Genomic DNA, 15,162 nt, shown 5'->3' on the forward strand with positions numbered 1-15,162 from the left:
GATGGTGCCCAAGGCAACAGAAATCTTAAATGAGCAGACTAATTACACTTATACACTTGACTCCAGTTGCATGAATAAACCTCCTCTAATGTCTGGGAGACCAAGGAGAACAAGAGATTTGGCACCAGAAAGAACACCCTCGAGAAGCCAGTGAAGCACCCTTCTAAAGTGATGCTGCCGAATGAAGGTTGGACGTAACCAGAGAACTAGAGCAGGATCCTGGATAGGAATTGCTAGATGTCCACAGCCTCCTAAAAGGCTGGAGAGACAGAATCAGGTCGAGAATAAACGCACTGATATACAACTAGGTCTACTGCACCTTGCCTAGCTTAACTATGTTTGATCTTACCATGAGCATCCTTTAGTGACAATGCACCAACAAGTATGCAACTTGTACCAAATTGTTCTGGAGAAAGGAAACAAAAGACAAGCACCACTTCCTCTCCCTTGCATACTGCACATTACTGTACCGCCGACAGTGAGGGAGTGTCTCAGGGCTGTGGCTAAGGTATGGCTAAATGGAAGGGAGGGCATTGGCTCTTCTGCCACACGGGAAACCCAAAATAGTATGATCCATTTGGGTTGGTAATAACATGAATTGTAGAGGTGGTAAGCTCCAGCAGTTTTCAAGCATAGTCCTAAGACTTCCTACATCAGATAAGAATTTCCCAAACCTCATATCTTAAAAAATGAAGGGAGCTTTAAGTGATGAAGAAAAAAAATCTAGAGAGAGAAAGATTACAAAGGAAGAGGGGGAAGAGCTACTCTCTGACACACTGTGAAAACCTGAAAGTTCTTACTTTTAACATTACTTCCTATCTTAGCTTTAGAAAAAACCCTTTTCCTATTCTTGTCAGCTTCTTGCCTCTCTTTATACTGTACTTCAAATAATCTTGCAGTCAATGGCCATGAAAGAACAATCCTTGCTGCTACATTTAATGTAAAATATGCTTCCATCAGGTTAAAGAGTAAAGACAGGTGTTATACTATTCTCTTATCCATTCCAAATAGGCAATAAAACGAAAATGGAACCTACACTCTCCACCACAATCTCAAAGGATGACAACAAAGAAAACCTAAATAGGAAACAGTAAAGGCTCAAACCAGCAGCTCACTTGGAAAGAATGGGTTATATACAGTCCAGACCAAACAATGCTAGTATTAATTTTTGAGTTTCACATAAGTGACTTACCAAACAATTACATTAGCTGTACGCTTTCTTACCTGGCAGTCGAAAATTCAAATTCCTGGCGGCGGTAGCAGCACTGCCATTGTTTGTGTAGGTGATACAGATTCTGCCCACTTCGGGAATACCGGGTACTGCTGAGCTTTAGACTTCAATTCGTTTTCTGCCTGCCACGGGGTAACACCGGTGGTTTGTTGTTGCAGTCGACTTTCGTCGCCATTGTGGATTTTTTCTTTTTGTTTTTGGTGATGAACAATTTCTTGGTTGACTTTTTTTGCTTCATCAGTTAGCCACCTAGTTACTAACAAGTTATTACGAAGATGTCTGATGCTAGTTCTTCTTCAGTTAGGTTTTACAGCAGTGGCTGCAAAACTAGATTAGCTAAACTATGTTACGATCTGCACTCCAAATGTGTTAAATGTAGGGGTCAGTGCTGTAGAAAGGAATTAACTTGTGATGAGTGCCATAGTTTAGATGAACAAGGTTGCAAGACTTTTCAACCTCATTTGGATAAGATGGACAAAGATAGGAAAAGGAAAGCAGCTCTTAGAGCGGGTAGTAAAACTAGAGTAGAGATAACTCCTGTGCCTTTAGAGGCAAACAAACCGTCACTATCTTCTCCACTTTTATCGATATTTCACCTATTGATAGTTCTCCAACTTCAGTACCAATTACTCCAGACCAGGTATCCCATGTTTCCGATCCCAACACCATTTCCTTGTTAGAGTCCAAGATGGACAAAAAATTTGAGTTCTTGGCGAAATCCACTATGGATTTGGGTATGTCGTTTCGTGCATTCGTAGAGAAGTCAAGTGAAAAGGCCAGTGTTAGGCCAAGTGTCAGTCTCGTGTCCAAGGAGGCGGCTGTCTGTTCCCCCTGTTCTCCTAGACCAAGGTCCCTGTCCTGCTCCCCAGCTCCCAGGAGAAGACATACCAACGGTCGGAGGGAGACTGGGGGAGTTTGCCCACGGTCAGTCGCCGACACGCGAGTGCCCAGGAAACGCCGCTGGAAAGGCGTAGATATCAGTGACACGCAGTTGTTGTTCGACTCGGAAGTGCAGTCGCCTGTGTCGAGGCGAAAAGTGTGGAGTGATTTAGTGTTGCGTCCGTTGAAGAGACATGCCCAGCGTACGAGAGGGATGTCGCCGCCTGTTAAGAAATCCAAGGAGCACTGGAGTCCACAACCTTCCTGCAGTTTTGCGCCGGACCAGTTTTTCAGGGAAGATCATCAGTTCTCTTCAGATAGCGTAACTTCGGACGGAGTCAGACGCTCACGTGCGTTACAGCACTTGCGCGCTTGAGAGACTGACTCACCCCGCTGTGTATCGATGGGAGTTTTGACTTGTTCGCCACATTCGCCGCATACGTCTCGTGTTGTTTCGACTCCCAGTGGTTTGTTTTCGAAGAAGAGCTGTACGACAGCCACGACTTCGTCTTCGCCTAAGGATGATGCGAAGGCCAAACCCTTGCTAGAGGATTCCGCTTTGGGTCCCTTTAAACATCAACTTCAAGAATTGATGGTCTTTTTGAAGAAGACAACGAGCCAGACGGAAGAGGAAGACGGGGTATCAGCCACCCTGTCGCAAGAGGAAACTCAAGACCAGGATTCGAAGCCCTCTTCTGCTTATTCTAGTCTGTTAAGGTTTCTTTTACAGACTTATCTGTACTTTTTTGAACCAGCTTCGACTTCTTCACCTCCGTCGCTGTTTGTGAAGGATAGGAGATCAGCGCCTTCGGGGTTACCGAAACCAGTTCTTTCTCAGTCCTCGAAGAAACCACTGAAGGAAGTAGAAGAAACGCTTGCTAGGAAGAGGGAGTCAGGCAAGGCTTCGTTCGCCTTCTTTGGGAGTTTCTGCCTCCTCCCAAGGAGACTTCTCCGGTCTTGTGGACTCCCACAGAAGAGCAGCATTCTCGGCTGCGAAAGTGTTGTTCTCTTCACCCGAGTTAGATCACCTGGTGAAGAACTTATACAAGTTGATTGACCTCTTCAGTTTTCTGGATTGGACTATTGCAGCGTTAGCCAAGAAAATTGAAGATTGCCAGTCTCTAGATGAGGATTTTTCTGCCAACTGGCTCAATGTGTTGTCCTGTGCAGACAGGGCAGTGAGAGACGGTTCAGGGGAATTGGCCGCCCTATTCACTGTGGGAGTACTAAAGAAGAGAGAACGGTGGTGCTCCTTCACATCTCGAGGAGTAACCACGAACCAAAAATTGGCTTTGTTGTTCTCCCCCCTGAGTAAATCTCACCTGTTTCCAGGAGAAACCATCAAGCATGTGCTGTCGGACCTAGAGAAAAAGTCCACCAATGATCTTCTCTTTCAGTCAGCAAGAAGACCTAAGGAACCTCCAGCGACAGGAGCCAAAGCTTCTCCTCTACAAAAACATCCCTTTCGAGGAGGTAAGTCGAGGTGGCAGCAGAGACCAAGAACTAATCTACGAACCACCTCCAAGTCTACCAAGAAACCTTCCTTTAAGACAAAGAAATGATCGGAAGGTCCTTCACACACCCGTGGGGGCAAGGCTCCACGACTACTGGGAGGAATGGAGTCGAAGAGGAGCAGAACAGTGGGTAATTCAGGTGCTTCGAGAGGGATATGTGATCCCTTTTATGCAGGATCCATCACTGTCCAATACACCTGTCTGCTTGACAGCATACTCGACAGGATCAACAAGAGCTTTGGCCTTAGCCAAAGAAGTAGAAGTGCTCATCAACAAAGAGGCCATAGGGGAAATAACAGACACGAACTCCCCAGGGTTTTACAACAGGCTCTTCGTAGTACCCAAGGCATCAGGGGGATGGAGACCTGTGTTGGACGTAAGCGCTCTAAACCTCTTCGTCTGGAAGATGAAATTCCGAATGGAAACCAGTCGATCGGTAATGTCAGCCATCCAACCGGGCGACTGGATGGTATCTCTCGACATGAAGGATGCATACTTCCATGTCCCCATCCATCAGAACTCCAGGAAGTTCCTGAGATTCGTCTTCAAGAAGAGAGTCTTCCAGTTCAGAGCCCTCTGCTTCGGTCTGTCAACCGCCCCTCAAGTATTTACTCAGATTCTCGCTCCGCTGGGAAAGTGGCTACATTTGATGGGGATCAACACAGCTTTTTACTTAGACACCTGGCTCCTGAGAGCCAGATCCAGTCATCAGTGTGTGAAGGACTTGGAGAAGACGCTTACTTTGACACAACAATTGGGTATCATAGTAAACACGGAGAAGTCTCAATTGATTCCAACTCAGAGGATTCTCTATTAAGGGATGATACTAGACTCTCTAGCTTTTTGGGTTTTTCTCTCCTCAAAGAGGATAGATTCCTGCCTGTCGACAGTCCAGCAATTTCTGGTTCACCCGTCCTGCTCGAATGGATGAGCCTACTCGGGACCCTGGCTTCAGTGGAAAGTTTTGTCAGGTTAGGACGCCTACACATGAGGCCGTTTCAGTTCTTCCTGAAAGCAAATTGGTCTCGGAAGACACAGTCGGACTCACTAGTTTTCCCCCTGACAGGAGAGATAAAGATGGATCTTCGTTGGTGGCATTCGAAGGAAAGATTACAAGAAGGAATCTCCCTAGTCATGTTGAACCCCGACCTGCAGTTCTTCTCAGACGCCTCAGACAGCGGATGGGGAGCCCTCCTAGGAGACAAGAGAGTGTCAGGTCTGTGGACAGAACGAGAAAAGACCTTGCACATCAATGGGAAGGAATTAAAGGCCATCCTCTTAGGGCTACAAGCGTTCGCCCACTTAGTCACCGGAAGAAACGTAGCGGTCTACTCGGACAACACCACACCATTGTCATATGTACGGAAGCAGGGAGGGACCCACTCGTTCTCTCTCAACAAAATAGCCGAAGATCTCCTCACCTGGACGAACGAGAAGAGGATCACCCTTTTTCCAAGATTCGTGCAAGGGAGAATGAACGTACTTGCAGATGAACTGAGTCGGCTAAATCAGGTGTTACCAACAGAATGGACTCTGAACGAGAGAGTGTGTCAGGACCTCTGGAAGCTTTGGGGAAGACCATCGATAGATCTGTTCGCCACATCGAGGAACAATCGCCTTCCCATTTTCTGTTCTCCGATTCCAGAACCACTAGCGTGGAGAACAGATGCAATGCTGCTAGATTGGACAGGACTGGACATTTATGCTTTTCCTTCCTTTGGGATGATAAGAGAGGTCTTAAACAAGCTTCAATCGCACCAGAATGTGACAATGACCCTAGTAGCGCTATTCTGGCCCAGGAAAGAGTGGTTCCCGAACCTTCTCAATCTGCTAGTGGATTTTCCCAGACTACTTCCACAAAATCCATCGCTTCTCAGACAACCCCATTTCAACCGATATCACCAAGGGTTGTCCGCTCTGGCCCTGACAGGATTCAGACTGTCAGGAACCTGGTCAGAGCAAAAGGGTTTTCGCGAAGGGCATCAGAGGCTATTGCTAGCTGCAGGAGAAGCTCTTCTGCCAAGCTCTACCAGTCCAAGTGGAGAGTTTTTAGGTAAAGTGCAGACGACATAGCATCTCTTCTTCTGAGACATCTATAACAGAAATTTTTGTTATTTCTGAAGGACACCAAGAAGTTGGCCACTTCAACTATTAAAGGATATAGGGCCATGCTTTCATCGGTTTTCAAGCATAGAGGCCTCGACATTTTGTCAAATCAGGACATCAGTAACCTGATCAGATCCTTTAGTTCCTCCAAGATTTTCAAGCCTGAAGAAGTGGAATGGAACGTGGATGTAGTTTTAAGGTGGCTCAACAGCCCCCAATTCAAACCGTTGAATTCTGCAACCTTGAGGGACGTAACTAGGAAGACACTATTCCTAGTCGCCTTAGCCACAGCAGGAAGAGTAAGCAAGTTGCAGGCGATGAGTAAAGAAGTGGGTTTTGCCCAGGGCAATGCAGTTTGCTCTTATGTAAGACTTTCTTGCTAAAACTGAGGATCCTTTGAATCCTTGGCCCCGTTCTTTCAAGATAAAGAACCTAACGGATTTGGTCGGGTCGGAAGATGAGGAACGTACATTGTGTCCGGTCAGAGCCATCAGACACTACCTGACTAGGACAGAAACTGTGAGAGGAGAGTCGAGCCGACTCTGGTGCTCGGTGAAAGACCCGTCTCGGCCTCTTTCAAAGAATGCAATGTCCTTTTTCCTGAGGAATTTGATCCGAGAAGCGCATGCCCAAACTCAGGAACATGCTCTTAGGGTGCTGAAAGTGAAGACGCATGAGATTCGTGCAGTAGCAACGTTTTTGGCTTTCAGACAGAATATGTCTCTATCCTCCATTATGCAAACTACATTCTGGAGGTCAAAATCGGTGTTTGCATCGCACTATTTGAAGGAGGTAGAAACTACTTACGAAAACTGCTTTAGATTGGGACCGTTGTCAGTAGCAGGAATGGTGTTGGGAGAGGAAGCATAGGGGGACTCGGTTTTTTCCCTCTACTATCTCCTTGCCTTGAATTTGAGATTTTTTGAGTTTGTGGGAAGCCTGGGGGTACATGTACCTGAAGTACCCACCAGTTCTTATATCTGGTTAAGGGTACCAGCAAATGGTTTTTAGTGTAGGTGATGGTTTTGTGTGGTTTTTATCTGGTCTTTTCGGCCAGGGCAAGGGTAAATTATTGTTGTTTTTGTCAATCATCGGTGAACTTCCATGATTGCAAAAATCCCACCATTAGTAGGGATGACCCTGGTCTTTACTCCCACGTCTCCTACATGTGATGAGAGCGCCGACCAGAGGCAGTATCTACCTGTAGCTGCTCTCTCCCAAGGTAAGGTACTGCAGACATTATATATAATGTGAGCACATGACTGTTGTTTTTGTTCATAAAGCTGTCCATATACCCACCTTCCGGGTAATGTGGAGTCAGCTAATGTAATTGTTTGGTAAGTCACTTATGTGAAAATGATATTTTAATTATAAAATAAGGTTTCACATATACTTACCAAACAATTACATAATCAGAGCCCTCCCTCCTCCCCACAGATGGACGTTGCGGCTCAACGAATTGAAGTCTAAAGCTCAGCAGTACCAGGTATTCCCGAACGTGGGCGGGATCTGTATCACCTACACAAACAATGGCAGCGCTGCTACCGCCACCAGGAATTTGAATTTTTGACTGCTAGGTAAGAAAGCGTATAGCTAATGTAATTGTTTGGTAAGTATATGTGAAACCTTATTTTATCATTAAAATATCATTTTTCTCTCACCACTATCCTTTCACCTGATGCCAGGACTACACCTACCATAAGATGCAAGATTCACTCCAAAAAATGATATTGTAATGATACAATAAAGTTTGTTCATACTTACCTGGCAGATATATATATAGCTGTATTTTCCGAAGTCCGACAGAAATTAAAAAACTTACGACACACGTAGTGGGAGTCAGGTGGTTAGTACCCATTCCCGCCGCTGGGAGGCGGGTATCAGGAACCATTCCCATTTTCTATTCATAATTTTATTTCCACTGTCTCCTGAGGGGAGGTGGGTGGGTACTTAAATTATATATATCTGCCAGGTAAGTATGAACAAACTTTATTGTATCATTACAATATCATTTTGTTCATGAAACTTACCTGTCAGATATATATATAGCTGAATCCCACCTTTGGTGGTGGGAAGAGACAGAATAGAATTTTAGGAAACATATACATGCAGATAATTGATATCTTGGTTCCTTACCTGTTAGCATAGCTGGCTTAGTGGTTACTGCCACATAAGTCTTGCTTGTGCTACTAGAGTTGCCAGCGAGGTAGAGACCTATAAGCTGGTGCACTCCAGATGATCTGTCAACGGGGGCGTGACCACGATGTGACTAGACCATTGACCATACAATGAGGGCAACGAAGTAAAAAACCACCTGGCCTAGTCTACCAAAGGTATCCCACTAAACTAGACTAAAGAAGGGAGATCCGCCTCGGGCTGTCGACCCCACAACCAAAAATCACACACAATTAAAAGCTCACCTAACCACTAAAGGAAAGGATGAGTGCTACCTCCTGCCCCCAAAACAGTGTCTGCAGCAACGTATGGTCCAAGCGACGAGCAATGTTCGTATGTCGCTTTCACCTCCCGCAGGTAGTGTGAAGCGAACACAGAGTTGCTCCGCCAATATGTGGCACTCAAAATATCACTGAGTGCCATATTTCTGTGAAAGGCTATCGAGGTCGAAATAGCCCTCACCTCGTGGGCATTCACCTTTAAAAGCTTCATGTCACTATCACTACATGTGGAATGAGCTTCCTTAATGGTGTCTCTCAAGAAGAAAGGAAGCGCGTTCTTTGACATGGGAAGATCAGGCTTCTTAACAGAGCACCACAAGTTGCCCGAAGGTCCTCTACATTCCTTCGTTCTGTCTAAATAGAATTTCAGAGCCCTGACAGGGCACAGGACTCTCTCTGGCTCACTACCCACGATCTCTGTCAAACCCTTGATTTCAAATGTCTTGGGCCAAGGGTTGGAAGGATTTTCGTTCTTTGCTAAGAACATAGGGCGCTTAAAGAACAAACTGCATCAGAGTTCTTAAACCCAACATGCTTGCTTATTGCCTGGATCTCACTAACTCTCTTCGCCGTCGCCAGAGCAGTTAGAAAAAGTGTCTTCCTTGTAAGGTTTCTAAGCGAAGCTAAGTTGAGCGGTTCAAAATTACTGGACATCAAAAACTTTAGAACAATGTCTAAGTTCCAAGAAGGAACTCTTGGTTGAGATACCTTCGAAGTCTCGAAAGACCTCAGGAGATCATGAAGGTCTCTGTTATTGGCTAAGTCCAGCCCTCTATGCCTAAAGACTACAGAAAGCACACTTCTGTAGCCTTTTATCGTAGGCACCGCTAAGCGAACTTCATTCCTCAAGTAGAGAAGGAAGTCTGCGATCTGGCTCACAGAGGTAGAGGTGGAGGAAATGCCTTTCTTCCTGCACCAGCTCCGAAAAACAGCCCACTTGGATTGGTATACGGCAATAGAAGAAGGTCTCCTTGCCGTTGCGATCGCTTTAGCCACAGGTCTTGAAAAACCCCTCGCTCTGGCCAACTTCTGGATAGTCTGAACGCAGTCAGACTCAGAGCGGGGAGGTTTTTGTGATACCTCTCGAAGTGGGGCTGTTTGAGTAGATCTATCCTTGGAGGCAGAGTCCTCGGAAAGTCTACTAGAAAAGACATGACCTCTGTGAACCAGTCAGTCGCTGGCCAGAAGGGGGCGATGAGAGTCATCCTCGCTCCCTCTGATGCCGCGAATTTCCTTATTACTTCCCCTAGGATCTTGAACGGGGAAAAGGCAATATAACGTCCCTATCTCCCGTCCAGTCCCAAAGAAGGGCGTCTACTGCTACTGCTCCTGGGTCTAGAACTGGTGAGCAGTACAGCGGGAGTCTCGTTGTCCTGGAAGTTGCGAAGATGTCTACGAGAGGACATCCCCATAACTTCCACAACCTCTGGCATACTTCCTGATGTAAGGGTCCACTCAGTCGGCAGAAGTTGACCTTGCCGACTGAGCAGATCTGCACGGACGTTTTCTACTCCTGATACGAATCTCGTCAGGATAGAGACGTCGTGTGCCTTCGCCCATAACAGGATCTCTTTTGCAAGGAAGAACAGGGATCGAGAGTGGGTTCCTCCCTGTTTCTTGAGGTATGCCAGGGCTGTGGTGTTGTCCGAGTTGATCTGCACCACATTGCCAGAGACTTCGTTCTGAAAGAACTGGAGCGCCAGATGAACTGCTGCCAGCTCCTTGAGGTTCATGTGCCAGGACACCTGTTCCTCTCTCCAGGTGCCTGACACTTCCTCCCCCCCCCAGTTGTTGCTCCCCACCCCCGCGGAAGACGCTCGGAAAACAACACTAGGTCGGGGCTCTGAAGCTTGAGGGAAAGACCCTCTGCGAGCTTCAAAGGGTCGGTCCACCATCTTAGATGTTCCTTTACCTCTTCCGATAACACCAGAATCGATTCCAAATTGTTTTGGTGCTTCCAATTGTCCGACAGGAAGAATTGAAGAGGTCTGAGGTGCAACCTCCCTAGGGAAACAAACTTCTCCAGTGAGGAAATGGTCACCAGCAGACTCATCCATTCCCTCACCGAGCATGATTCTTTCCCCAGAAAGGTTGACACTTTGCTTAGGCAATCTAGTTGTCGCCCCTGGGACGGAAAAGCCCGAAAAGCCACTGAGTCCATCTGAATCCCCAGATAGACTAAAGACTGAGAAGGGGTCAGATGTGACTTTTCGAGGTTCACCAGAAGACCCAGGGACTTCGTTAAAGACAAGGTCGTGTGAAGGTCCTCCAGGAGGCTCGTATGAGCCAGTCGTCCAGGTAGAGAGAGATCCTGACTTTGGAAAGATGAAGCCACCTCGCAATGTTCTTCATCAGTAGGGTGAATACCATCGGAGCAGTGCTGAGTCCGAAGCAGAGAGCCCTGAATTGAAACACTTTTCCTTTCAGGACAAACCGCAGGTATTTCCTCGACTGGGGGTGGATGGGGACGTGGAAATACGCGTCCTGGAGATCTAGTGAAGCCATCCAATCCCCCGTCTTAAGGCTCCCATCACTGACTGAGGTGTCTCCATCTTGAACCTCTGCTTCATGACAAAGAGGTTCAGGTTGCTGACATCGAGTACCGGTCGCCATTCCCCCGACTGCTTTGGCACCAGGAACAGTCTGTTGTAAAATCCGGGGGAATTCAGGTCGGAGACCTGTTCTACGGCGTGTTTCACGATCATCTGATCTAGCAGATCGTAAAGCACTTGTTGCTTTTCTCCCCGATAGGAAGGTGACATGTCCCTGGGTGTCGTAGACAGCGGAGGTGGTTTCAGGAACGGGATCCGGTAACCCTTCTTTAAGATGTTCCAAGGTAGCCATTTGTCCGCACTTCTCTCTTCCAGGCTTGCGCAAAAAGCTGAAGCCTGGCTCCAACCGGTGACTGAAGGACTTCTGTTTCACTTCTTGTTCTTGGCAAGCGCCGTGGCTCTGCCTCTGGAAGTGCCTCTTCCTCGAGGGGCTGGTCTCGAGGAAGAACTACCTCGAAAGGGCTTCGATTTCTTGAGAATCGAAACTCCCGAGGACGAAGGAACCGCAGGTCTCCTTGAAGATTGTGCGAGGAGATCTTGCGTGGCCTTCTCCTGTAGGCTGGTAGCAATGTCTTTTACCATAGCCTGGGGGAAGAGATGATCCGAAAAAGGAGCGAAGAGCAAATCTGCCTTTTGTGACGGAGAGACAGATTTAGCTGTAAAATTGCAAAACAGGGATCTCTTCTTCAAGAGCCCTGTGCAAAAGTGAGCTGTAAGCTCCTCCGAACCATCTCTGACGGCCTTGTCTATACACGAAATTACGCTGGACAACTCCCCCAGACTAATCGAGTCGGAACTCCTAGACTTGGCATCCAGAACTCCCAGACACCAATCTAGAAAGTTAAAGACCTCTAACGTCCGAAAGAGGCCTTTAAGGTGGTGGTCCATTTCCGTAGTAGACCACGAAACTTTCGAAGAGGACAGGTGAGACCTCCTCGAGGCATCCACAATGCTTGCGAAGTCTCCTTGGGCTGACGAGGGAAGTCTAATACCTACGTCTTCTCCCGTCTCGTACCAAATGCCAGCTTTCCCACTAAGTCTCGAAGGTGGCAGGGCAAAAGAAGTCTTTCCCTGAGACTTCCTTTTCTCCATCCAGTCATGGACTTTACGAAGAGCCCTCTTAGTCGAAAGGGACTTCTTCATTCTGACAAATGCCGAGACCTTGTTGATCTTGGAAGAAGAAAGTTGCGAGGGAGGAGAGCGAGGAGCTTCCGGATGAAAAGTATCTCCAAACTCCGATTGAAGAAGGCGGGTCAATACCTGGTAGTCAGAAGAGACCGCCGCCAAAGGTTTCTCATCATCAACTTCAACCGAAGCGTCGCTAACCTCTGCTTCCGACACAGGTGAAGTCGGAGGAAGTAAGGCTGAACTAAGACCATCTGGTCTAAGTTTCCAAGAGGAGCGTTGCTGTGAAGTGGAACGCAAAGCTGACTCCTTAATAGAAACTCCGGTTGTCTCTCTAAGACCCGAAGTAACTTGCAAAGTCTCATCAACAGGTGGGTGACGACGAAAATCCACATCCTCGTCCACCCGAGCGTCCGCTGGCGCACACCTGGCGTCCACTGGCGCACACCTGGCGTCCACTGGCGCACACCTGGCGTCCACTGGCGCTCGCCTGGCTGCTACTAGCGCGGGATTGGCGTCCACCCGCGCGCTGCTGGCGTCCGCTGGCGCACGCTTGGCGTCCACTGGCGTGCGTATGACGTTCACTAAAGCGCGCTTAACATCTCGCGCGCTCTGCTTCCGCCGGTGCACTCTTAGATGCCACTGGCGCTCGCTTGGCTTCCGACCGAGCGTCAAGATCCTGAACTTGCACCGATGCGTCCACGCAAATCTCGAGATCTCGCACAGCAAGTTTACGAGCGGGTAATACCGCTTCATGCGCATAGCGTGAAAATTCCTCTTCACGTCCTCTAGAGAGCCGCTGGGGAATCGCACGAACTCTAGCAGGCGAAGAAAGTGGAGAGACAGACGAGCGAGGAGAAGCAGAGGGAAACCTTCTAGATCTCTTCACAGGAAGATGGTCATCCTTTCTCCGGGGACGTGGTTGCGTCCCTTTCTTAGAAAGAGCATCAGCAAGTTGTTGCTGCAAAGAGCGCAGGATCTTCTCAGTAGGAGAGGATTCCTTGCAGGTGACGGGCTGATCCTGTGAGAAGGCGAGGGGCGAGGGGACGCCTTCTTCCTTCTCCCAGGAACTGCCGTAGAACGCGCTCGGGAGTGACTGGGGCGCTCAACAAAGTCATCATCCGATGACTCCTTACGTTTCTTCTGTGGCGGGAAGGCTGCGAACATACTCTCGCGGCTAAGACCGCCGCCTCGAGAGCAAAAACTGGACGGTGAAGCGGTCACCAATCCCCGACCGAACGCTCCTTTTCGCGGGCGGGTGAAACAGAACTGAGAGCTCCACCCCTTACCTTGGTTTGCGGGGAGGAAGCCTCTGAAAGAAAGAGAAAAACTCCTTTGAGGGAGACGTGGCCACGGGGCACGCTCCGTTGTCAGTCTGGGTAGCGTCAACAGTTACTGCCGAAGGCACGTCAGATCGGTGGGCGTTCCCCGTAACCCTCCTGCGGCTTTCGACATGCCCTCTCCCTGAAACCTGGGAGTCCGGCAGCGGTCTAGGCCTAGAGGCGAAATGGGGCCGATCTGACGCACCCTCCACACACGAAGGAGCACTGTCACTGCACTTTGCACCTTCACTTTTGCCTTCTAAGGCGAGCACTTTAGATTCTAAATTACGAATCGACTCTAAGATAAGAGTAAGGGTATTACCCTCCACAGACACTGTTTCAGGGCCCGAAGGCAACACTACAGGGTTAGGAGTAGTGATTAAAGGAGGGTTAGTAGGAGAAACATGAACTTCCTGACGTTTACCTGAAACGCTCCTGGAGGAAGACCTCCTTAACCTATCCCGTTCAAGCTTACGAAGATAGGACTCATACGCTCTCCATCCAGAATCAGAAAGACACTCACATTCCTTGCAGCGACTTTCATACATACAATCATGCTCCCTGCAACTCTTACACAAAGTATGAGGGTCTACCGATGCTTTCAATAGCCTACCTCTATAATCACTCTTGGTACAAAACCTGGCGCTAGCCGAACTAGAACCAGACATCTTATTTAAAGAGAAATCAAGCCAAAATCAATCAAATCCACAATTAACGTGTGCCTAGCCACCGATCCAAAAGTCAAGATACCAAAAAATCAAAAAGGGGTACTAAAGTAGCCAAGTTTCCTAAATTCAAGACGGAGGTGCTGAAAACTGTGTTTACAACACCGGCGACAGAAAAATTATGAATAGAAAATGGGAATGGTTCCTGATACCCGCCTCCCAGCGGCGGGAATGGGTACTAACCACCTGACTCCCACTACGTGTGTCGTAAGTTTTTTAATTTCTGTCGGACTTCGGAAAATACAGCTATATATATATCTGACAGGTAAGTTTCATGAACAAATTATATTGTAAAAAGAAAAATGCTATTTTCAAACTTGACATACAAACCTTGTGCAACATCACGTTCAGCACGTATACGTTGCTGAGCAAGCGATTCATACTCATCTCGGTCCCACTTTCTTCTGAACTCTGTTGCCGACTAGAAAAAGAATAGCAATTAGATGCAATAAATGAAACACTTTCCATAACAATAAACATACTCTGTAATCTACAAAATCCTGCACTGTAGCACATAAAAAAGGATACAAAATTAATCATTAGCTATACGTAATAATAAATATATGTTCAATTAAAAATTTTTAAATCTACCAATTTTTCAAGTTAAAGACAATCATTGCTATAATTCTACGTAAGTTTTATAAGAAATAAAAATATTCTTAAGCAATTAATCAGATAGCTATTCCTAACTACTCCAAATTTCAAAAAAATTTTTAATCAGGAAAGATCTGCAACCACTAAAAACCACTTACTCACAACATGTGCATTATTATGCTTGATTGGGAAAAATTACTGAAGGAAACAATTCAATAAACAAATAACTGAATAGTTTTCACCAATAGCAAAAGACTGTAAATATGATAAATAGTATAAGCAAAAGACAAACATATAAGCAATTTGCGATCAATATTTCAGTCGGTGTCTGATGAGAAATGGGCCACAGTAGTAGTTGTCAGTTTTACCCAGCAGAGTTGTGAACCTTAGGCCATTTCTGTGGGTCAAAACCTGCTAAGTAGCATTTATTGCTTATTGTTTAAGTGTTTGTTTTCATCCCTAAGGGAATTGCAATATAAAATTTAGGCCAAAGGCCAAGCGTTGGGACATAACATGAGGTCATTCAGCAGTGAAAGGAAAATTGAGAGTAAAAAGGTTTTAAAAGAGTTACAGAAGGAATATCTCACAGTTGTACAATGGAACAATTGATAGAGAGAGTCGAAGAAAGTAAGACGGAAGAAAGAGACTATAAAGAGAG

The 15,162-nt window shown here is 46.9% G+C and overlaps 1 protein-coding gene across 2 annotated transcripts in view; it reads right to left on the reverse strand.

Annotated features, from left to right (window-relative positions):
- Positions 1-15,162, reverse strand: part of LOC135198050 (zinc finger matrin-type protein 2-like) — a 46,084-nt gene that overhangs the window by 27,102 nt on the left and 3,820 nt on the right. For both annotated transcript variants that reach the window (XM_064225439.1, XM_064225440.1), the window contains exon 3: positions 14,241-14,331. In XM_064225439.1, the coding sequence (XP_064081509.1) occupies positions 14,241-14,331 (91 nt within the window). The remainder of the gene's footprint in view (positions 1-14,240; positions 14,332-15,162) is intronic.

This window comes from Macrobrachium nipponense, chromosome 21, assembly GCF_015104395.2.
Source record: "Macrobrachium nipponense isolate FS-2020 chromosome 21, ASM1510439v2, whole genome shotgun sequence".
NCBI classification, from domain to species: Eukaryota; Metazoa; Arthropoda; class Malacostraca; order Decapoda; family Palaemonidae; genus Macrobrachium; species Macrobrachium nipponense.